Source organism: Anguilla rostrata, chromosome 18 (assembly GCF_018555375.3).
Source record: "Anguilla rostrata isolate EN2019 chromosome 18, ASM1855537v3, whole genome shotgun sequence".
Classification (NCBI taxonomy): Eukaryota; Metazoa; Chordata; class Actinopteri; order Anguilliformes; family Anguillidae; genus Anguilla; species Anguilla rostrata.
This window is the reverse complement of record NC_057950.1, coordinates 27,050,900-27,073,341: the sequence shown is the minus strand read 5'-3', so window position 1 is coordinate 27,073,341 and position 22,442 is coordinate 27,050,900. Positions and strand designations below refer to the sequence as shown.

Here is a 22,442-nt window from a genome sequence, read left to right as displayed (position 1 = left end):
GGGAGGGAAGTAATCTAAAGCAGTCAAAGGCCTGCCTGTTGTCAAAACACATTGAGATGGGTCAGATAGTATGAACGGCATCCTTGGGAAAGACAAGTACCGGCAACGAACAACAGATGATCCTCAGAGCTGGCCTCTCTAGTCTTGAGATAACAGTAACCAGACACTGCTTCTGCAATCCACCCACCCCCATCTCTCAGCTAGGGAGGGGGCGGGGGGGGCGGGGGGGGGTCGATTAAGGGACGATGACAGACGGGGCCTAGGTGAGGTTTGGGATGGGGAAGTCACGGCGGGGGCAGTTTTTTTATTTTCGCCGAAATGCTCGGTCGCCCCTGAGGAGGGACGGAGGTTCGGGTGACGAAGAGCGTCTCTCTCACACCTCCCTCGCCCCCCGCCGCGCCGCTGCCAAAACAAAGAACCACTCCTTTGTGTGAGAATCGCTCAGGTGACGGGCGCATACCCGGTCCGGCCGCATTTCACCCAGACGCCCCCCGACCGCGCGAGGGATTCCGCCTCTCCACTGAAATGCCAGGAAGGACCGGTGGCCACGGTTCTGTTTTCAGTTTTGTTCATGAGACCGCTACTCAGGTTCCACTCCGCCGCCTCCATTTTGTCCACCTGGCTCACCGCCTTCAGGCCAAAAATAAAGTTCAGTTCAGAAGGGAAGAACAGATTTTTTTTTTCTTGTGACAAAGCTAGTTTTACAACTCAAATACTTCAGTGGAGAGGAATGTTGAACATTGAACGTCGCTGCACTTAGCCCCGGACTGCAGGCCTCTGCAATTGTTCAGGGCTAAACTCTATGTGGATATTAGCTATTTATATTAGCTATCAATAAACAGGCCGTAAGGACTTAACAAAGGTGGCCTAAATTGAGCAGCGGGCAGCCAGACCCCCTCTGGTGCTGCGAGGCCTTCTTCTGCCGTCCTGTCGGCTAATGTGTACTCAAGCAGCCGTCCCCTTATCGGCCCCGGGTTCACTTCCACGGGAGCGAGCCCTCAGAGGTGACCAGGCCCCTGCCAGGGGGAGGGGCGCTATCTGCCATTGAAAGAACTGTTCCCGAAATGAATCGGGGGGGGGAGTAGTGGTGCTTCGGGGATCAGAACGAAGGCCGGAGAAGCAGAGAGCGGCACGCGGCCGGCCAAAGCCGCGGCACATTACCGCGGCACGCCTTCCCGTCAGGGTTCCAGAAAGAGCCATCGCCGATGGAGCTGACCGTGAGGTTTTGGGGAGAAAGATCAAATAAAGTTTTGAAATTTGAATACCTCAATGAAAAACCCAGAATGATTCCAAGCATCAGGTGCTACAGAGGGAGACGCTCACTGGCACTGTGTTACTATGCGCATGTGGATACACACACAGCACCTTTCCTGGATCCATGTGGGGGTGACTGACTACAGGCTAGACTTCACTACAGGCTTTCCGCAGCCATCTCCCTTTCTTTCACTCCCTCTAGTGTCCGAAGTCAGTATTACCGCATCCCTTCACAGAACTGAGCCAGACTAGGGAGAAAGAGGGAGGGAGGAAGAGAAGCCCCGCCCACATATGACATCAGTGCTCTATTGAAGCAGGGCTAGAGGCAGATTTAACCTCACACTTGTAGTAGTCTCTGTGCTAGCGATCCGCTCTGCTTTCCTGGGTTTTTCTTAGCACTAGAGGAGTGTGTGGGGACGCGCGCACACACACACACACACTCTCTCTCACCTACATACACACACCCCACTGTTATTACCAGGGGCTGCAAAAAAAAAAAAAAAAAAACATTGGGAACATCTTCAGCGCCTCAGCTGTGCTGCTTTTTGGAGTTTTGGGAGAAGATTTTTTTTAAATCATTTTTACTGGATTTATTCCTTGGGGTGAAACATTTGTGAGACGGATTAATTTTCTTCTTTCTTTTTTTTGGTTCTTGATTCAGCAGGTAAGTGTTTCTTTTTATTTTGTTTATTTAAATATTTTGAGATTGAGATTGTTTTGTGATCTTTCTCCTTGAATCCTCAATTTTTTTCCTTTTAAGGGAGACCTTTTTTCTATATAGATTTATTTTTGTAGGGAAAAAATCCATCAGACATCCAATGGAATAATACAAACGAAGACTCACTTATTTACTCCACAGCCAGCTATTTTTATAGAGTCCAGTGATGTTGCATTGTCACTATTGGTATTCTGAGAAGCTTTTTCTTCTACACCGCCAGTAAACCATTGAAGAGAACGGAGCAGGCATGTACGCTACAGAATCTGAATAATTCTTTCAGAGAGCTTTCGCTGGATAGCTATCAAAGGTGCAGGAAAATGGGTTAAAGGAAAATGTTTTAAGAGAGACCCTGAGCAAACGTCTCCAGACGGCGATCTCTCGCAGTAAAGTAGCGGAGCTCATTAATCGTTCGGATCCGAGCGCTAACAGCCTAAACTGTTCAGCTGTCCCCCCGTCGCCCGGGCGATGAGCCGCACTGGCTATTTCTCTGAGAGGAACGCGGTATACGCGCAGCTGAGAGAAAGGATATTTGCTCTCTTTTTCACTGGAATCGCGGCTCCCTTCTCTCCACCGAGATAATTCCGTTCAGCACTTCTCTTTTACAGGCAACCCTTACTCTTGCTAACTCCCCCTGACAGCAACAGAAACCTGTGTGGTGTGCGTGTGGGTGTGTGTATGTGCATATGTGTGTGTGCGCATATGAGTATGTGTGCATGCGTGTTTGTTTTGTGTGTATGTGTTTAAATATAGATATTTAAAATAAGGCAGAACAAGTAGGAAGTAACTGGTGAAATAATCAGGATTGTTCTGCTTTGAACTGACTGCTTTGATGAACTAGCTGCGGTGGCTGCAGTATGTGACTGAAATGATGATCAGCGAGCAGCTCTGCTCTTTTGGGAAAAGTCCACTAAACGCCGCGGCCCTGTGCCACCACAAAAGCACGAGCCATCGCGCCTCGCCACAAACGGCAAAAACACCCCGCATCAGCTTTCTGTCGTTTTCTTTGCCTGCTCACGTGCGTCCACGACCACAAAAGAGCGCTCGCAACAGCATTTCGCCGTTTGCATGAAGTCACATGCATTAACAGACCTCCACACAGCAGGCAGGTGATAGGTAGCTTTCTTTGTATTTCCAACAGTGGTGCAATTCAGCGGGCCCGTTCAGTTCAAATCATTGAGGAAAAACCCACAAATCACAAACGATGCGGGGGGGGGGATAATAATAACAAGGTATCAAAATGTATTTAAGCTCATGATCAGCCTCACAATGAACTTAGCATTTACTGCTCTTTGTAGATACAGATCTCTTTATTTCAGCAATTACCCTCCAGAAAAGGCCTATCAGAGACAATGGCACCCGGCTCAGTCTGATAGAGCGGGGATTAAATCAGCTTATATGTCTATTTAAAATAAAAAGATTCTCCCGGTGTAATTCTAAGCCTATAAGCACCGTACTGTACCTAAAAGAAAGGCTGGGATCTGGCACCAAACCCCAGCATTAATTGGATTTTAGGCTTTCTATTAAAAAAGCTTATCACAAGCTTTTTTTCTTCTTCAAATCTCATTTTCATGACTGAAAACCATTCTGTTTCCCCCCTTTACAACCCCATTGGGGCATCTTTGTGTATTGGACACACAGGGGATTTTTGCATAATAATGAAAGAAACACTCACATCGGCTTTTTTCCCCTGTTCATTGTCGAGTGATCAAATTAGCGCAACCATTGATCTTCTGAAATAGTGTCAAAACCTGTTCTAGCCGTCTTCCTTTTGACAAGATAAACTATAAACTTGCACTTCAGAGTCTCGAATAAGCTAGCCATTAGTTCATCTCGTACAATTTTATCTCCTTTAAAACGTCACAAACAACCCGGAGACTAGTGTACAATGCATCTTTTTCCAGTGTGTGGCCACAACATACAATAACTACATTTACTGAAATCTGCCTCGGTCGAAGAGAGGAGCCTCCATTGTGCTCGGTGTCAAGTGCCCAAGGCACAGACACTGGTGAATTTCATTCAGAGAGAATAAACACGAAATGGAAGAATCGCTCGCGGCTTCCAGAGAGGACTGTCACTCTTTGTCCGGCTCACAGGAGACAGTCAAGCCAAATTCTTCAGGCCCTATTTACCCATAAACGCGACTGAGAAAGTTTCTTTGTGGAATATAACGGATGTCTGCATATTTCAGAGATGTCTCACGTCCTCGCATTCCGGATTCATTTTCTTTCTCTGAATAACACCCTGGTCGTGCAAATTGTAACATTAAATGTTTTTCCTTTAAAATTAATTTAGCATTATATATATATATTTTTTTTTTTTTTTTTTTGGGACAAAATATTTCATATTAAAAGTTAGAAGTGGGACAATCTACAGATGAGTGTCATTTTGAGAAAGAAAAAGCGTGCGAAAGTACGAGAGACACGTCTCACGCGAAGGGCACACATCAATTCCCCGAGTCAAAAAAAAGTCAGAGTTAACGAGGGCAGGACGCTCGGCTAAATCAATTTCCTGCCCGTACCAGCGTACGCCTCTCCGCCCCCGGGACTGGGGAGAGGGTGTGTGCGGTAATTAAGTGCTGGCGAGGCAGGATGCTCACAAACACGGCCTGACCTAACAGGGCTGAAAGCGTGGTGTTCTGTAGCCCCCCGACACCCCCGCCAGGAGGAGAGCTGCGTGACTGGAGCGCCGCGTCCTCTCCGGCGGCTAGGCTACAGAGCGCAGCTCGACACAAATTACAATTTACAACGTGCGATTTAGCCGTTCGGCAGACGCTTTTAGCCACAGCGACTTAGGGAAGTGACAGCTCGGCCTTCTCCGCGCGTGAACAGCCGCAGCCTCTGTTAGTATCACAGCAGCCAGCCACAGAGACCCACAGGCAAGACAGAAAAAAGCTATGTATTAATAATAATAATAATAATAATATAATTACACGATATGCTTTTTTTTTACAGATATATTTTAAAAAATCTGAACTTATAAAATGGGTACTTTCTTTTTATATGATCTGTTCACATTCAAGCACACTGTGAGGCCACACATTGTGCATGCACACACACACACACAAAGGATGTAGTCAAGACAAGTTTTTTTTTTTTTTTTTTTTACATTTCTTGGCATGGCCTAGTTCTTGGTTTCCTAGAATAGCTCATCTTTACCAGATTTATGCATATGGAGACTAAAACCAGATGTAAAAAAAACATGTACTTTACATTAAATTTATTTTTGATAACTGTAAAAACAACTATTCATTCCTGCCTCATCCACAGGTAACATAGAGACCCGCAGGAATATTGGGATGAACATGTCTCTTTTTTTTTTTAAGAATCAGAACAACTAAAAGCACAACTTTGGCTGGGCAAACCTTGTCTTGTCTTGAAACGGCTTCTTTGCTCACATTTGAGGAAGAGAGCAAACACACCAGAAGGCAGATTCTCAGGAAAATGAAAAGCGTTCAGAGGGATTAGCAATAGATCTCAGAGCTGAACACAGAACTGTGTGTCCTCGTTGTCCCAAATTCTTGCCTTGATAGGGCTGGAGATATGCAAGCCTTCCTTCTGTAGTTTTAGGAAAGAAATGTCAATAATTTGTCTTAATACTTTCCCAGATGAAATCATTTTACAAGTTAAGTAGTGCTTATGTTCCACAAGGTTGACATTATCACCAAAATCGGATTTAAACAAAACATTTGTTTATGTTTCACAGTTAGTTTTTTTAGTGTATGCTTATTGGCAATCTTTGATATAAATATAGGTATATTACCCATCTTTGCCTTAAATAAAAAATTGACTTACATATTTATTAAAATAGCTGAATGCATCTGAGCATTTTTTTTATCACCTTCGTATATCATTTACCATTTGTGATGATAATAAAAACAACAAAAAATATCATAGCTGAAAATATATTTTCTCAAACTCATATCAATAATTAGGAATAATATAAAAACTAAGCCATTCCATTCATATATTTAGATTTATAAGTAAGTTATGTAAAATAAGACCCGCTTTTTATGGTAATTTAGTCATTATAGTAATTTATGAAAGCTACAGCAATAAAAAAAAAATTAAAAAACTGTTAAATTTGGCTACGAAAGCTGAAAGTAACTTTAAAAAATAAGAAGGAGCCCCCCAGAAGCAGGCTGCAAGGCCCTTCTGCTTGTTTGCTATGGAACAATGTGGCGGGGGCTCTTCGCTGAAATCCGATGATCGTGGAAAAAAAAAAAAGCAAGCAGACCTGACAGAAAGATGGTCTGAACCTCCCCTAACACCCCCCCGCCCCCCCTTGCCCCCCACCCCCCCAGAGGTCTCCACCACAATGCCACGTTACGCCTGGCCGGGGTCTCGCTCTTTGGGCTTTTCGTCTCTCCCTGAGGCGATGTCTCACAAAGTTCTTTTCTAAAAAAAAAATTAAAAAAAAACTGCCCGCCGTGTTTGTGAGGAAAGCCCTTCAGCGACTCACATGGAGACGAGGTTTAACCTGAGGGACATTTCGTATAACACAGAGGAGTACTGTCAGTTATGTCTCACGACGTAAATCAATTCTGCAAAACGGACAAGGGAAATTATGATTTGAGCTGTAAACGTGAACGTGGCAGATGATTCGGGGACACGTGGCTCTGCAACCCAAAGAGAATTTAAGTGTGGTTTTGGCGAATGGTGGAGGCCCACAGGTTCTCATTAAGCAGCACTGCCCCCCCCTGTTCTCTGACTCTCCTTGAGACAGCGAGCCAGGCTCTGCCATCTCAGCAGCCGACTTGTGTGGGCCTGATACCTCCTGCTCGGGCCACTCTTAATTCATTTCTGAACGAGCCCAGTCTAGAAGGAAGAGGCAAACACGACATTTTCTGTTTTGCACTTGCCTTTGCCTCGGCCCCCGTGAAAGACAAAACTCATATTCGACCGGCGCACAGAGCCAACTGCATTTCGGACGCTGGAAAACGGCCCAGCAGGTTTTTCGCGTGTCCCCCCCCCGTTACCATGGCGAAGTGAAGTGAAGCGTCATGACAGACTAATTAGCAAAGTCGTATCAGCTGTGCTGCTCCCTCGTCCCTTTCAGTTTGAAAGCTCTGCGCGATGCAACGCTCGACTCACGCGGATAAATCCCCAATCAATCAAACATCAACTGATACGCCATCGGGCAGGAAAATAAATAGTTCCAAACAAATCATCTTCGCTAAGAAAGGATTGTCAGCACTAGACTCTCGTCACACTTATCACAATGTTTTTTTTGTCACCGTTGCTATTGTTAGTCTCCCTCAACTCTTTTCATTACATTGACTATAGAAGCATTCGTCCTTGACCGTTTAATTTTCGAAAAAATCTTCCGCTGAAATGGATTATTCGGAATGAGAATACGAAGTGTCTCGGTACCGAGGAGAGAAACCAGCGTAACAAATTGTTGCAGTAGCGTTTGACCGAGATTGCAGAATAAACATTTCGCTGAAACAAATTGCTAAAGCACACAGAGTTTTCTCTCCTCGAAAATGCCAGTTCTCTCCTGAAAAGCTTACATTTGAGTTTAAACTCATTCACATTTACTTACGTCATGAGTTTGAGTGCCTGTTTGTTTTTAAAGAAATCCTGTGGATGTACAGTTTCCCAAGTTATATCAGTTGTTTTTGTTCAGATACAATAATAATAATAATAACAATAATGATAATTGCCAGAGGGTAGTGTTATGCTATATCATATTGAAGAGGAGCTAATGCTATGGCTAGCTACTGTAACTGAGTGTCCAGGTTTACATCGAGGCAGAGGGGCTCTGTATTAGAGGGGAGGGCAGGATGAATTCTGGGAAGGGAAAAGGTGACTGGAGGCGAGGCGGGTGATTTTGTACTGTTCATTAGAGCTTGAGATAAGCCTGATCATGGGCCATGGAGGGGCTTTTGGGTTCCTGAGCTCCTGACCTGGGCCCCAGCAGCTCCTGCCTACTGGAAAGAGGAGGCTCAGCTGCGAGAGCAGGAGGCAAGGAGGCGCTCCTCCTGCATCAGGGGTTCTCCTCCTTGTTTTTTTGGTCGGTGGGGGTGGGGAATCTGATTCGTACCCCAAGCCAACAGTGAATGAGGCTCTACCAGAGTGCAGGGGGAGACAGGAGAAGCCCAGCCGCCGCCGCCATTGTGTCAGGGCCCCGGATCGCTGTAGCTTTTCATATGCAAAGAAATTCTTCTCAGCATCACCATAGAAAAGGAGGGAGGAGGAAGGGCAGCGCACACAGTCATGGCTGCATGGTCGCAGGCCAGAAGAAAAACCCACAACAGACCAGCTTATCCAAGTCCCACAAACAGTGTTTACCATCAAAGAGGCCCCATCAGGCCCTTTGTCTAAGGGTAATATGGAAAAAAACAAATCGTTTAGTCCAGAGAGACATAATACATCTTTAAAAAACTTTAAAAATGATTTTAAGTTATACTAGGGGAAAAGGTGAAAATGTGGATTGGATAAGAGCTAAATTTATCCATTCAAATCTGGAAGGAATCACAAGGAGATTTAAAACCCTGTCTCAAGCAAACAATAGTTTTCCAATTTCACAACAGCCTTCTGTAGACAGGGTACATCCAGCACTGAACCCAAAGCATGGTTTTATTTAGACAAAAGGTTCTTGTCAAGAAGTGTTTGAACCAGTAAGGTTAATATGTGAAACTATTTGTTTGTCTGTGCTGTTGCTTTTATGGGGATTTGTCAAGGGCTTGTTCAAGTTCAAGTACAGATTCCAGGCCAAAACCACCATTCCACCTCCGCACTTTAGTAACGCAGCAAGCGATGCCGTTTCTGTGGCTCGATGCTTATGAAATCTTCCTAGTAAAGGGCGGCCTTCAGCCAAACCCCCAGAAACCTCCAGCCGTTCGGGAGAGAAGCCATTGTGTCGAACGGGAACGCATTTCTTTCCCCGTAGCTTCGAAACGAAGCGTTAAAACTTGCGGGCCGAGTCTACTCCCAGCTCGGCTCCGGGTCCTCCTCAGGAGGATCCAATCCGCGTCGGCGTGTCTGCGCGTTTTTTTTTTTGCGCACGGTTCGGCCCGGGGCCCGGGCCAGAATCGGCTCCGGACGCGGAGGGCCCCCGCCGCCGAGCGGGCCGGCGCGTTGCCTACGACAACAATGCCAGCGTGCCCGTCAGCCCTCGGAGCTGACTTTAGCCTGTTAGCTTTGGCCCGAGGCCCGACCAGTTACAATAACAGCACGTACTCTACAGGCAAGAAAAACTACGCGGGTAGGGCCGCGAACACGCCGCCCTGTACGGCTCCCTCTTTTCCCGCGCGTACGTATTTGTCGTACACATACGCGGTGCCGCAGTTCTGTGGTTAAAAAAAAAAAAAAAGACAAATGATGACACGCGCGATGTGTAAGACGGAAGGGAATAGAAAGTGAGAGATAGTCGCCGTGTGGTCCTAGCGCTGAATCTCGTAGGAACGCAAGCCCACCGCGTTTACCTCATGTTAGCGGTTACGCCATTCACACGGTCGTGCCGTCAGCGCAGCGACGCGGCCCGCCCTTTCTACGTGCTCGTCAGGTGTGACTGCCCCACGGGACGATGACGCAGCTCTCTTCTGATTACATCAGGTGGGGGGGGGGTTGGGGGGAGGCGAACACTGAGTGACTGAGTTTATCGTTTTTGTTCTTCCAGGAGATCTGCTGAAGGCTGGCCCGAGCGGAAGGCGGGACGGATTTGTTTTCCGTCTCCCTCAGTCCCGCCCACCCGCCCTCCCCCCCCAGGTATGAAAAGAGGGGCGCGTGACGCCAGTCTCGGGGAGTTCCACAAGTGAGGCCGCGGGGGAAGCGAGACCGAGGGCCCTTGCTCGCGCGCGTCTGTCTGGGCCGCTTTTCTCCAAGAGCCGCCAGGCTGGATATGCGCTTCTGGTGAGGACCAACCAGAGAAGGCCGTCTGGGCTCGGAGGAGGAGGAGGAGGAGGAGGAGGAGGTGGAGAGGGAGAGCTCGCGGGGAGGCGGCAGGGGTGGAGTCCAGCGCAGAAGTGGGCTGGATCGATCGCGGGCCACATTTAGATAAACAGGCGAAGCGCAGCCGCTCGCGCCGGACTCCTCAGCAGCATGAACCGCCTGCCCGGTGCGAGGCAGGAGCCGCTCTTCCCCCACCCGGAGCAGACAGGGGCCTCTTAGACGCGCAGGAGGGGCTTCGTTTGGGCTCCGGCAGGTTCGGGCCGGGCCGTATCTGGATCGTAACGCGCGGAGGAGTTTTTTAACACCCGCCCCCCGGTCGCGGGAGCACGAGAGCCCGAGGTTCGCCTTTAATTCGGCGGCGCGGCGGGTCTGCGCACTTTTCCCGCCGCGGCAGGGGCGACAGCGGCATGCGCGCCGGCCGCCGCGGCGCACGGCAGGAGGGCGGCAACGCGAGCGCGGCCGAGTCCGGCACACACCGCCCCGACAGGATATAACCAAAGAGCTCCTCGGACCGCGTCCACAGGAGGACAAGAGGGGGGAGGGAGAGGAAGCGAAAAAATTAACTCTTCGCCAACCCGGGATTCGCCTTCGTCGGACTTCCTTGGCGCCGTGGGGATTTAGCGGGTCTTCTTCTTCTTCTTCTTCTCTCAGGTATGACGAATATCAGCGCCTTTGCTTTTTTTGTACCCCTCGTTTGAGAGACCAAAATTCAATTTGCGATAGCGTGTGCTGGAAGAGAGGTCACAGGACAGGAATTCATAACTGGGGCGAGGAATCCGCATTAGACTAATTAAAAAGAAAAGGAATGGACGCGTCACTGTGCAAACAGAGGCGTGAAAGACAGGGGAGCACGATGGCTCGCCAGCTCCATTCACTCTGAAATATGAACAACAGAAAAGGGATTTATTCTCCCATCAATATCATTTTACTTAGGTTCATAAAACCGCATTCGTGTATAAGCGTTTATGCGTAGTGCTGTGAACGTGTTTATCGCGTTTTATGCTTAAAAAGCACAGCGATCGTGCTGTAGTGTACTTGAAAAAGGACACTTTGGGAAGTTTGAGAGATTCGAGCCCTCTGCTTCGGCCTGTATAGTTTGGTACTGTGCGAATTCCAGATGACTGCCGGGCAGTTCAGAGCCTGCCAGGTCCTCCATCTACACACACACACACACACACACACACACACTTAGCACAACTGCCACCGACTGTTTGCTTAAAAATGCGAGGAATCCCATTAAAAGCCACTCTTTAGATCTTTATTTTTTTACAGGAATGTAATCTTTCTCACCGTCCCTCTATAAAGCATGGAAGTTTCCGCACGTAGCGAGTAATGGGATTAATCAGAAACATCAAACAGAAAGCATGTGAATCCAGGAGATAGCCCTTCATTTTATAGGGGCCAAAAGACCAGACTGCTTTTTACAACAGTTAATCAACAAAGGCCAGACTTTGTTCACTCCAAAGTCTGCTGTTAAAAGTGGCTCTGAAACGCAGCCTTGGACGGAGCAAATCCGAAAACAACCAACGCTGACTAACGTTACACAAGTCCGAGCCCAGACATAGTGCATCGATTCAAACAGAGCCAAGAAGGAGAAGTATTCTTATCTATTTACGAGGCAGAATGGAAATCCACAACCACTTAAGCCACACTTTTAACTTCTAATCTTAAAAGTTTTCGAATGTTCTCGGAATGTGGTGTGTGTGTGTGTGTGTGCGTGCGTGTGCGTGCGTGCGTGTGTGTGTTGTTTGTGAGCATGCATGTTTTCAAAAAGAGCTTCTTTTGCATGTAGGCCTATTGAAAAGCAAAATTATAGTCTTTAATTGCTTATTGGCTTTTCATTATTTTTCCCCCTCCTATGACAATCACCACAGCTGCACAATATTCCTTCTGTATTCATCTTCCTGACTGTGCCGTACATTTAGGACAAATGTAATTGCTTGAGGCAAATCAATCACACAATAGGATTTAGATTTTAGATTTAAATTAGGTTTAGACAAAACCATTACTTTGTATAAACCATTTATGTTTTTTTCCATTGAAAAAGCACGCATTGACTTCTGCCGTTTGTCTTTGCCTCAGACTAGGCAGACCCGGAGACGCAGTATAGCGGGATGTGGCCGTTCGGAAAGATGTGCCGATACAGGACCTTCCTGCAGCTGGTGGCCCGTTTGGGCTTCTTCCTGTGCCTGACCGGGCCGGCGGTTCGCCCGTGCCCGTCCCTGTGCCGCTGCGACGGGACCTTCATCTACTGCAACGACCGGGAGCTGACCTCCATCCCCGTGGGGATCCCGGAGGACGCCACGGTCCTCTACCTGCAGAACAACCGCATCAAGAGCGCGGGGGTGCCCGCCCAGCTCCGGCGGCTCACGCGCGTGGAGAAGATCTACCTGTACTGCAACAGCCTGGACGAGTTCCCCACCAACCTGCCGGTCAGCGTGAGGGAGCTGCACCTGCAGGAGAACAACGTGCGCACCATCACCCACGCCTCGCTGGCGCAGATCCCCCGCATCGAGGAGCTGCACCTGGACGACAACTCGGTGTCGGCCGTCAGCATCGAGGAAGGGGCCTTCCGGGACAGCAGCCACCTCCGGCTGCTCTTCCTGTCCCGGAACCACCTGAGCGCCATCCCCCTGGGGCTGCCGGCCACCATCGAGGAGCTGCGCTTCGAGGACAACCGCATCTCGTCCATCTCCGAGCAGGCCCTGCAGGACCTGGTCAACCTCAAGCGGCTGATCCTGGACGGCAACCTGCTGAACAACCGGGGCATCGGGGAGTCGGCCTTCGTCAACCTGGCCAACCTGACCGAGCTGTCGCTGGTGCGCAACTCCCTGACGGCGCCCCCCGCCAACCTGCCGGGGGCCAGCCTGGAGAAGCTGCAGCTCCAGGACAACCACATCAACCGGGTGCCGCCGGGGGCCTTCGCCTTCCTGCGCCAGCTCTACCGCCTGGACCTGTCCGGCAACAACCTGAGCAGCCTGCCGCAGGGCGTCTTCGACGACCTGGACAACCTGACGCAGCTGCTGCTGCGCAACAACCCCTGGTACTGCGGCTGCCGCATGAAGTGGGTGCGGGACTGGCTGCGCTCGCTGCCCGCCCGGGTCAACGTGCGGGGCCTCATGTGCCAGGGGCCCGACAAGGTCAAGGGCATGGCCATCAAGGACCTGGCCACCGACCTGTTCGACTGCTCTGGGCCCCACGCCCCGCCCACCTTCGAGACCAGCACCGTCTCAAACACCCCGCCCACCTCCCGAGGTCAGTGGCCCGCGTTTGTGACCAAGAGGCCGGTGGTCAAGGGGCCTGACCTCAGCAAACACTACCGCAGCACCACCCCCTCGGGGAGAAGGAAGATCATCACCATCAGCGTCAAGTCCAGCAGCGCAGAGACGGTGCACATTTCCTGGAAGGTGTCCCAGCCGATGACGGCCCTGCGCCTCAGCTGGCTCAAGCTGGGCCACAGCCCCGCCTTCGGCTCCATCACGGAGACCATCGTCCAGGGGGAGAAGAGGGAGTACCTGCTGACCGCCCTGGAGCCCCAGTCCTCCTATCGGATATGCATGGTTCCCATGGAAACCAGTAACATTTACCTGTCGGACGAGACGCCCGTCTGCATCGAGACGGAGACGGGCTCCGTGAAGGCGTACAACCCCACCACCACCCTGAACCGGGAGCAGGAGAAGGAGCCGTACGAGAACTCCAGCCTGCCGCTGGCGGCCATCATCGGCGGGGCGGTGGCTCTCCTGGCCATCATCCTGCTGGCCCTGGTGTGCTGGTACGTCCACTGGAACGGCTCCCTGTTCTCCAGGGACTGCAGCTACAACAAGGGCCGGCGGCGGAAGGACGACTACGCCGAGGCGGGGACCAAGAAGGACAACTCCATCCTGGAAATACGGGAGACCTCCTTCCAGATGATCCCCATCAACCACGGGACTCTGTCCAAGGAGGAGTTCGTCATACACACCATCTTCCCGCCCAACGGCCTCAGCTTGTACAAGAGCCCGCACAACGAGAACAGGAGTTACAGAGACAGTGGAATACCAGATTCAGACCATTCCCACTCATGATAGTGAACGACGGATTTTGAGACTTTTTATTACAGACGCGTGACTTGAAAACTTGGGTGGTATTTTGCAAAAAAAAAGAGAAAAAAAAACAACATAAAAAACACTGGATTTGAAAGACTGAAGAAGCAATGTTCTGTACATTTGCCATATAATTTATATTTAAGAACTTTTTATTCAGAAAAAAGAAAAAAGTTTGAAATTGCAGGCTGACACTGAGCATTCACAGCGTGTGTTGTCACTAACTGCAATTCTATATTTTAGAAATTGGTAGTAATTTGTACTGTATTTTTTCTTTGCTTAAAGTTTCCAACCAATTAAAATTTTGTGTTCTACTGAAATATGATGACTTGTCAACTGTGAAAGTGGGCTTTCATTACTGTGTTGAACAATCAGACAAAAAAATACATTAAAAGAATCCTATAGTATAAGCACAGGTCATATTTTGCTTTGTTGATATTGATAGAGACAGATAGTAAGATCAGGAATGGAAATGACAAAAAAAAAATCTCATAGCAGACGTGATGCAGAAAAAGACGTGCAGTCTCTGTCATTTCGCCGACAGACAGACACACACAAACAAGGTATTTTGAGACGTAGGTGACAGAAAAGTCAGAACTGGCTGGTTTGAACGGTTTCACAAAGTGAAATGGCGTCTCCTCAGGAGCTGACGAGAAAAGGTTGTCGCATGGCAGTCGAGGTTGAGGAGTCGAGGTTGCCGAGCAACCTCTGGGTTATGTCATAGGGTGACTTAAGCACACAAACCCCCCGGATAAGCGGATTCTTAAAGTGGAGAGGACAGGCTGACACAGAAGGTTTTCAGTCTTAATTGTTTTAAGTCAAAAAGGTGAAACTACAATCGAACATCCTTCAGTATAGTGTACCGTATGTCATTGTTAACGTTGCCCTTTAACATACTATATCTCGGGCAGAAAAAAAAGAAGAAAAAAAAACTTTACGGTGAAAACTGCATTTTGGCTTTTTTTTTTTAAATACAAAGTGTCAGCTGTTTTTGTTAATATTATGATTATGATTATTTTTTGTTCAATTTAAGCCACTTTTTTGTTGCCACAATTTAAAAGGTAATTGTTCTTTACAACAAAAAGCCAAAGTGCATTGTATGCCCTTTGGCCAGTCTTGTATGTGCCTTGATCAAATGCTTATTGTATTTAGCTTTTTAAAAGAAATCAGTGACTTAACTTTTTTTCATACACACTTGAATATGATAAAATATTGGTCATATTGCAGAATAAAAGTGGACAAAAACAAACTGTGGTGTCTCTTATACTGCTGGTATTTTAAATATATCTCTGCACATCTGTACAACTAATATAAGACAACTGATAAGACATAGAGTGGGAAAGTTGCAATGCATGCCCATCGTTTTTATGCTATTTTGAAGTTGTATTTCATGTAGCAATTGTCCCAAAATACAATGCATGATTTTCTGTTATATATATTTATAATTGGCTGCAGAACATTTTTACAGAACTTATTTATTATTATTATTATTATTATTATTATTATTATTATTATTATTATTATTATTATTGGCAAGTTTATAAGGAAATACATTTATCAAGAGTGACATGAACAGCTTAAGGCTGTATTATTTTGGTGACAACGGTAGCGTCAAGTTGTCTCGGCCTTCCTCCTGTGCAAAGGGAGTTTTTTTTTTCTTTTTTTTTGTCGCTGCCCGGTTTGGTCGTGGTCTGAAGGAAACTCTTTTGCCTCGGCTTGGGCTGGGCGGCCACTTATGTTTACTCCATATGTTTATTGTGCGCATTTGTGCGCATTGGTGAGCACCAAAATAGCACTATGCGCACACAGACAAGTGATCACATGACTTTATGATGGATGTTGACAGAGATAGACTGTCTCTGTGCTTATGGTATTTATGCACAGTAGAACTTCTAAGATACAAAAATAGGGAATTAAGGCTTTTTGGATTATATTAATTTTATGATATTTTTAAATAGGCTACTCTTATGTTGTCGACATAGACCTTATTTAAATTAACCAATCATCAAACAAGCTGTTATCAGGACAGGATTTATTTTATTTAATTATTATTCTTATTATTTTTTACATCATGCTTTTGGAACATAGCCTACTCCTACTCAGTCACTGGCTATCTGTGGTTTTCTTTGTGAACTGGTTGTTTTTTTATTCTTTATATCAGAAAGCAATGTGGATTTTATTAGAAGCGGCCAGTCTTAAGGTACACAGCCTACCACAGTGACGCGCTTAGGCCTAAATGTGCTTCAAAGGGAAAACGCTACTAAATAATACCCAGATGTGTACGAACACTCACAGTGAGAGAAGACAGAGAGGCAACATGTTTAAAATACAAAGGCTTCCTCCTTGCTGAAAGCTCCAGAAGAGCCAAAATGACTTTTTTATCTGGGTGATTATTTTTTGTTTGTGTGAGTGTGTGTGCTGCAAAAACTTGAGCATGTCTATCCGTGTAACTGCGCTAGGTGGGCGTTGTAACAACCTGCACTATTTTTGAATATATAGCGTTGTCTTATTTTGAGCGCATCTTGTATTGCACTACAATGCAATTCTTTATATCAAACACTTTATTTTTACATTTTTCCAAATTGTGTCCTGCAGAAATAGTGCAGAGACACACAGTCTGCTCCGTTGTCTAATTTGGATAGTATTTATGCTTCTTATGAACTGAAAATCATTCGTATCGGTTTAATGCTGGCCTTCTTTATGAGCTTCATATCGATAAGGCATTTTCATCTTTGGATTTATTACGGGTTTGGTCTGATGGAGCCATTGGCTGTGGAGCATCACAAGTGCATCAGTCAGACATAATTGAAGAGAAGGAGCAAATGTATTGCGTCTGTAAAAATTTTTTAAAAAGTCTGGCGAACTCAAAAAATACAACAATCCATAAACAAGTTCCCCTACTATAAACTGGAATAAAAAAAGCGGCAAAAGGGAAAAAATAATAAATAAATACTTCAGGTTTTATATCCAGCTAAAATAAAAATAAAAAACCTCCCAGTCTGCAGATCTTCATGACATCATTTGCCCAAAGAGGCTTTTTTGAGGTGCCATAAATACACGTGCCGTCTCTGCGTCTCTCGCACGAGTAGGCCTGTATCAGGCATGGCAAAGCTGCCAGTCTACTTACGGCCGTGATGCAGTGGCATTCAAGGGACGGAAGGTGGCTGAACTGATTGGCCATAACGAAACCAAACCTCCATCGCACCAACAGGTAGCATATTCCTTTTAAACCCAGGGGTGTGCAATCTTACCCAAAAAGAGCTGCAGTGGGTGCAGGTTTTTGTTTTTATTGCAGCCCAGCACTAAGAAGAAATGTGAATCTACTGATCCAGGTCTTGACGGAAGGCTATGTTTAGTCATTTAGTTGAATCGGGTGTCGTATTGCCAGGCTAAAAAAAAACCAGCACCCACACCCACACCGAACCTTTCCGAATAAGACTGGCCAGTGCTGTCTCAAACCAGCCCTTTTACAAGTGTGCTGCAGGTGCACTACCACCCACAGTCAAGAAATGAGGAAAATTCACCTCAATGCTCTATACTCTTCAGTTTAGCATTAGCTTTCTCCTGGAGCGGTATTCAGTTTCGCATTAGCTTCCTCCTGGAGCAGTATTCAGTTTAGCATTAGCTTCCTCCTGGAGCGGTATTCAGTTTAGCATTAGCTTCCTCCTGGAGCGGTATTCAGTTTAGCATTAGCTTCTCTGAGCAGTATTCAGTTTAGCATTAGCTTCCTCTGGGCGGTATCAGCTTAGATTAGTCTCCTGGAGCGTATTCAGTTTAGCATTAGCTTCCTCCTGGAGCGGTATTCAGTTTAGCATTAGCTTCTCCTGGAGCACCATTCAGTTTAGCATTAGCTTCCTCCTGGAGCGGTATTTAGTTTAGCATTAGCTTCCTCCTGGAGCAGTATTCAGTTTAGCATTAGCTTCCTCCTAGAGCGGTATTCAGTTTAGCATTAGCTTCCTCCTGGAGCGGTATTCAGTTTAGCATTAGCTTCCTCCTGGAGCGGTATTCAGTTTAGCATTAGCTTCCTCCTGGAGCACCATTCAGTTTAGCATTAGCTTCCTCCTGGAGCGGTATTCAGTTTAGCATTAGCTTCCTCCTGGAGCAGTATTCAGTTTAGCATTAGCTTCCTCCTGGAGCGGTATTCAGTTTAGCATTAGCTTCCTCCTGGAGCGGTATTCAGTTTAGCATTGGCTTCCCACTGAAGCAAAAGCATGCCGGCACGTTTCTGTGAGCCATGTTGTTTCTGGCTGAGCTACAATTACAATACATGGACAAATGACTTGCACACATGCTGGGCTGAATTACACCTTAAATACGCATAAATCCTAATGTACATTAAAGGAACAAGACACAAGTATGTTTAACCAAGCAGCCTCAGTGGATCACTGTGTCACTGAGTTATTCACTTTCTATACTCCTTAAATGCTCCACCGATATTTCACTATATTTCAGTGACATTTCATTGATTTGGCTATGACACATCTTTCACAAAACAAAAAATGGTCATTTAGAGAACAAGGTCAAGTTTTAGAGGAGGAAACAAGAAAAAAAAAGCAAAGAGAAAGGAAAATGATAAATCTCCTAAATAATCTCCCAAAGATAAGCCTTCTTGGAGCCTGCTTTTTCATTCATTTAAAAAAAAAAAAAAAAGAATGTCTTCAAAAAAGCTCGCAACATGATTTCCTGTTACAAATTCCTTCAATCAGGGGTTTAAGAAACTACTTGCTTTGTAAGTCACCTTCTGTCAGGGAACAACTGTGTGGCTTGTGTTTAAAATAAGCTTGGGAGGTGCCAATAAATGTATATCCCAGCCAATTTGTTTTCCAATTTCAGAAATAAATGGTTACTCTGCTTATCCTATTTTTCATACAGGCTGGCACCCAAAAGTTTTCACCCAAATATCCTGACAAAATGTATTATTTTTAAATTATTTCCAACATATGCCTGTGCCCAACATTTACTCAATCCATCTCCCAGCAACCTTAAGGAGATAAAATATATTTTTGAATGGAAAATTAACAAACATTCCATTAAATATAACACATGCAAAGACTGTATCTGAGATCATCGGGATAGCCCACAATGAATTGTGAAGCCAGAAAAAAATGCAACTGCTTTTATAAACGTGGGAATGCTCTAAGAGGAAATGAGACCGTGATGGACCTCCTTGTTCCAAATGGATCTGATCAGGTTCAAGAGTAATCGTTTACTATTGTCGGCCATTTATACCGATAAAAGAACACACTCCGGGACTGATATTCATCTAACACATAAAAAATCCATAGCCTTTGCCTCCGAGTAATAGTTCATTTCAACCCGTCTCGTTTTATAAAGAGAATTCACTTCAGCGCTGAAAAATGGACTAGCGCGGTGTTACAAAACCAAAATGTGGGCGCGGGCCCGCCCTCCCGCACCGGGGAGATCTTCAAGACGCCATTTTGCCGCTCGGACAGATTAGGGAAGCGAAGATTAAAGGCCGAGCGCCGCCTGATCGATTGGCCCTTTTTGGGCTTGAGGAACGAGGCTCCACTCACATTATCAAGCCGCGTCAATGGATGAGATCACTGCAATCTCATTAGGGGCGCGCACGGCCCGCTGCGGCCCGCGCCCAAGTGCACGCCTCGGTTATTAATGAGCTTTCGGGCTTAAGTAAATCACCCCGATCCGAGCGGCGGCACGCGCGTTCCCGCCACTTAGGACGGCTGCAAAATCCACCGGCGCTCGCCGTTAAATATTTACCGGCGCGAGACGGGGACGAGCGTGACTTTTCAAAAGGAACGCCGTCGCTTCAATATAATGTTTACGCAAAATGTCCGTGCGCTCTGTGCGAGCGGGGTCACGCAAAGTCGCTCCACACCGAGTCGCAGGCCCGGGCCTCACGTACGGGACACCTGAATTGGACAGGCCTGAAACTTAAAATTCAGTTCACTCTGAATTTATTTTAGCGTTAGCTACTCTGAGCAATGGGGGACACCGTCTCCAAAACCAGTTACCCTACGGAAGTGAGAAGGACTCGCTGGGCAGGGCTCAAAGACAGAGGTGTCCTCCAGGATGAAAGGGACCGTTGAATGCTTCCCTCCCCCGAGCCAACGTGAGACCCAAAACTTGAGGAATTATCTCCATTAAACTGGCCAAAAAAGTGGGAGACCCACTCGTCACCAAGAATGATCAGATGCTACGGAGAGCAGGTGAGACAAAGGTCAAGGAACAAAGACTCAGTGGCTACAACAGAGGTCAGCATTGTTGACTAAGAACTTAGCAGCTGGGCCGGTTACTGTTGCCAGGGAAATAGATGTTAATCAGTAGAGAAAGAACATTTGCATACAGTAGATGTAAAGCCCATGGCATCTACAAGACAATCAATATGCTTGAGACATCTGACTGTTCTAAGGTCACCAGTTAAAACAATGCCAAATTCCATCAAGTCTGGATGATGGATGTCCACCAATACGCAGAAATTCTCCCGGGTGCATTAATGTCTTCTTTTACTAAAAGTTGTAAAACAGCCTGCAAATGTCACATTATGGCAGCTCCTAGCAGTGATGTCTCAAAGCTGGACAAGAAAATCAAACAGAAACTTCTATAAGAGTGCTGATATTCTGATTTTAATTACTGTAGAATGTTGTATTAACTCTAACCCAGAATTTTATTGAATTTACCAATTACAAAAAAAAAAAACGATTAAAGGCAGATATTGTTCTAAATGACCACAATTATCGCTAAGCATTTAAATGATCAAATTAACCCGCAAAATGTCCTGCTTTGAAATCTAGAAATCTAATTATCATCAAAGCTGCCTGCACAATGAAGCAAAACGAGTATCAATGATAACCAGCGATTGAAGTATAATTCAGCATGTAATGCGTGAAAGCTACATGCAAATCCAGCCTCTCCTGCACCGAAACCCCGCTGGAGGGAACAGGGCATAAGAGAACGTGGACGAGAGGAAGTCATGCTTACTGAAGCACGTGGCTGTTCAGCGACATATGGAGTTCACTTTACCCTGGACAGCGATGCCACCAGTGTAAAATTTTTAAAGCTCTTTTAATTGAAGCTTTTTTTTTTTTTTTCCAGTGATATCTCAAACGTAAAGCTTTTGTTGTTGAAGTCCTGAGTTGTCACAGTGGTAGACACACTGTGGACCAAAGGTTTTCAAGCTCGGTCCTTATTTTTTTTTTTTTCTCTTAAGGCTACATTATGTCAGAAATAGCCATGCAAGCCATGAAGATTAAATATCCCATAATCACATCCCAAGGCATTCAATAAGCAGATCAACTTGCGCTGTCATTTGCTGCCTGCTACATTGAAACAATTCCCTAAGAAAAAAAAAGGCTACATTTTTATTTGATGAAATTATAGACTGCCAGTTAAAATCATAGGGCTCCTAACTGCTGGTAACTGCAGACACTGGATGACTGACACCAAGCTATTGGTGGAAAGTGTAAAGGCAAAGAGACTGGCAAAAAGCCAGACTTGGATTATGTTAAAATCATTTTAAGGGAAACAATTATGAAAGGCTTAAACAGGAGAACTCAAACAGCCTTAATTGATGGTGAGACGCAGCGGATCCCCTTAGGAGTCTGAAGGCTCCCGCTAACAAGACGATGACGAGCCAAGATCTGTATATATACTTACACTCATGTTATTAATGTGACAAGGAAACTGCAGCGCGTTTGTTATAACAGAAACACCGGGGACAAGGCTGAAAACCCATCTCCATCCCGCAGAGCGTCAGCTTCCCAGAAACATCTGCGCATTCCACCCAGCTCCCGCCTCGGTCCGTTCCCATGATCCTTCAGCAACGGTAACCGTTTGCGTTCCCTCACAGCTAGGCGAGTTGTTTACTCGGACCCTTCCTCTCCCCCGACGGGCCTACTCCTACTCTCCGAAAGAAAAGGTTCAGAAAAAAAAATCCCCTAATGAGACATTTTCCCTTTTTTTTTATCTTCTTTGCACATTCCGCTGTATCGCTTCCAAGACATCTTGCAGATCAAAGAGAGGCATCTCGTTTTTTTTCGGTCTTCTGGATGCTGAGAGCACTCGAGGTCGGAGAGCCAGCCCCCGGAGCTCGATTCCGCGCGGATCAGAGCGGCTTCTGGTGGACAGACGCGCGGAGACGCAGACCAGAGGCCTACGAGAGCGGCTTCGCTAATTACGCTACATTGCAGTATTTATCTGCTCCGCAGATGGCCTCGCGCCGGCTCGCTCAGAGAGCACGGAGGCCGTCCGTTTGTGCAGACGGGTACACGCTTAAGCACGGAGGCCTTAAGGTTCCTCACTTCAGCGACATAGCGGCCGAGCCAGTCACCTGGGAATCAGGCCTTTGGGCCTCAGGGCCGCCGCCGTAAAGGAAAAATTCCACCCCGTTTTGCGAAATGCACTGTCGCCGCTTCTGTTTATCGGGGTAGTGATATTCACCAAACACAGCGTTCTGTTTTTATAAGCTTCGAACTGAACTTTTTTTTTACAATTCTGTCACGCTCGGGCCAAACTTAC

At 46.5% G+C, this 22,442-nt stretch overlaps 2 protein-coding genes across 4 annotated transcripts in view; one reads left to right on the top strand and one right to left on the bottom strand.

Annotated features, from left to right (window-relative positions):
* Positions 1-22,442, bottom strand: part of macrod2 (mono-ADP ribosylhydrolase 2) — a 561,756-nt gene that overhangs the window by 443,649 nt on the left and 95,665 nt on the right. The window lies entirely within an intron of this gene.
* Positions 1,579-15,195, top strand: flrt3 (fibronectin leucine rich transmembrane 3). The gene is made up of 3 exons (XM_064317250.1): positions 1,579-1,918; positions 9,593-10,515; positions 11,947-15,195. The coding sequence occupies exon 3, from the start codon at positions 11,979-11,981 to the stop codon at positions 13,926-13,928; it is 1,950 nt and encodes a 649-aa protein (XP_064173320.1). The 5' UTR covers positions 1,579-1,918; positions 9,593-10,515; positions 11,947-11,978; the 3' UTR covers positions 13,929-15,195.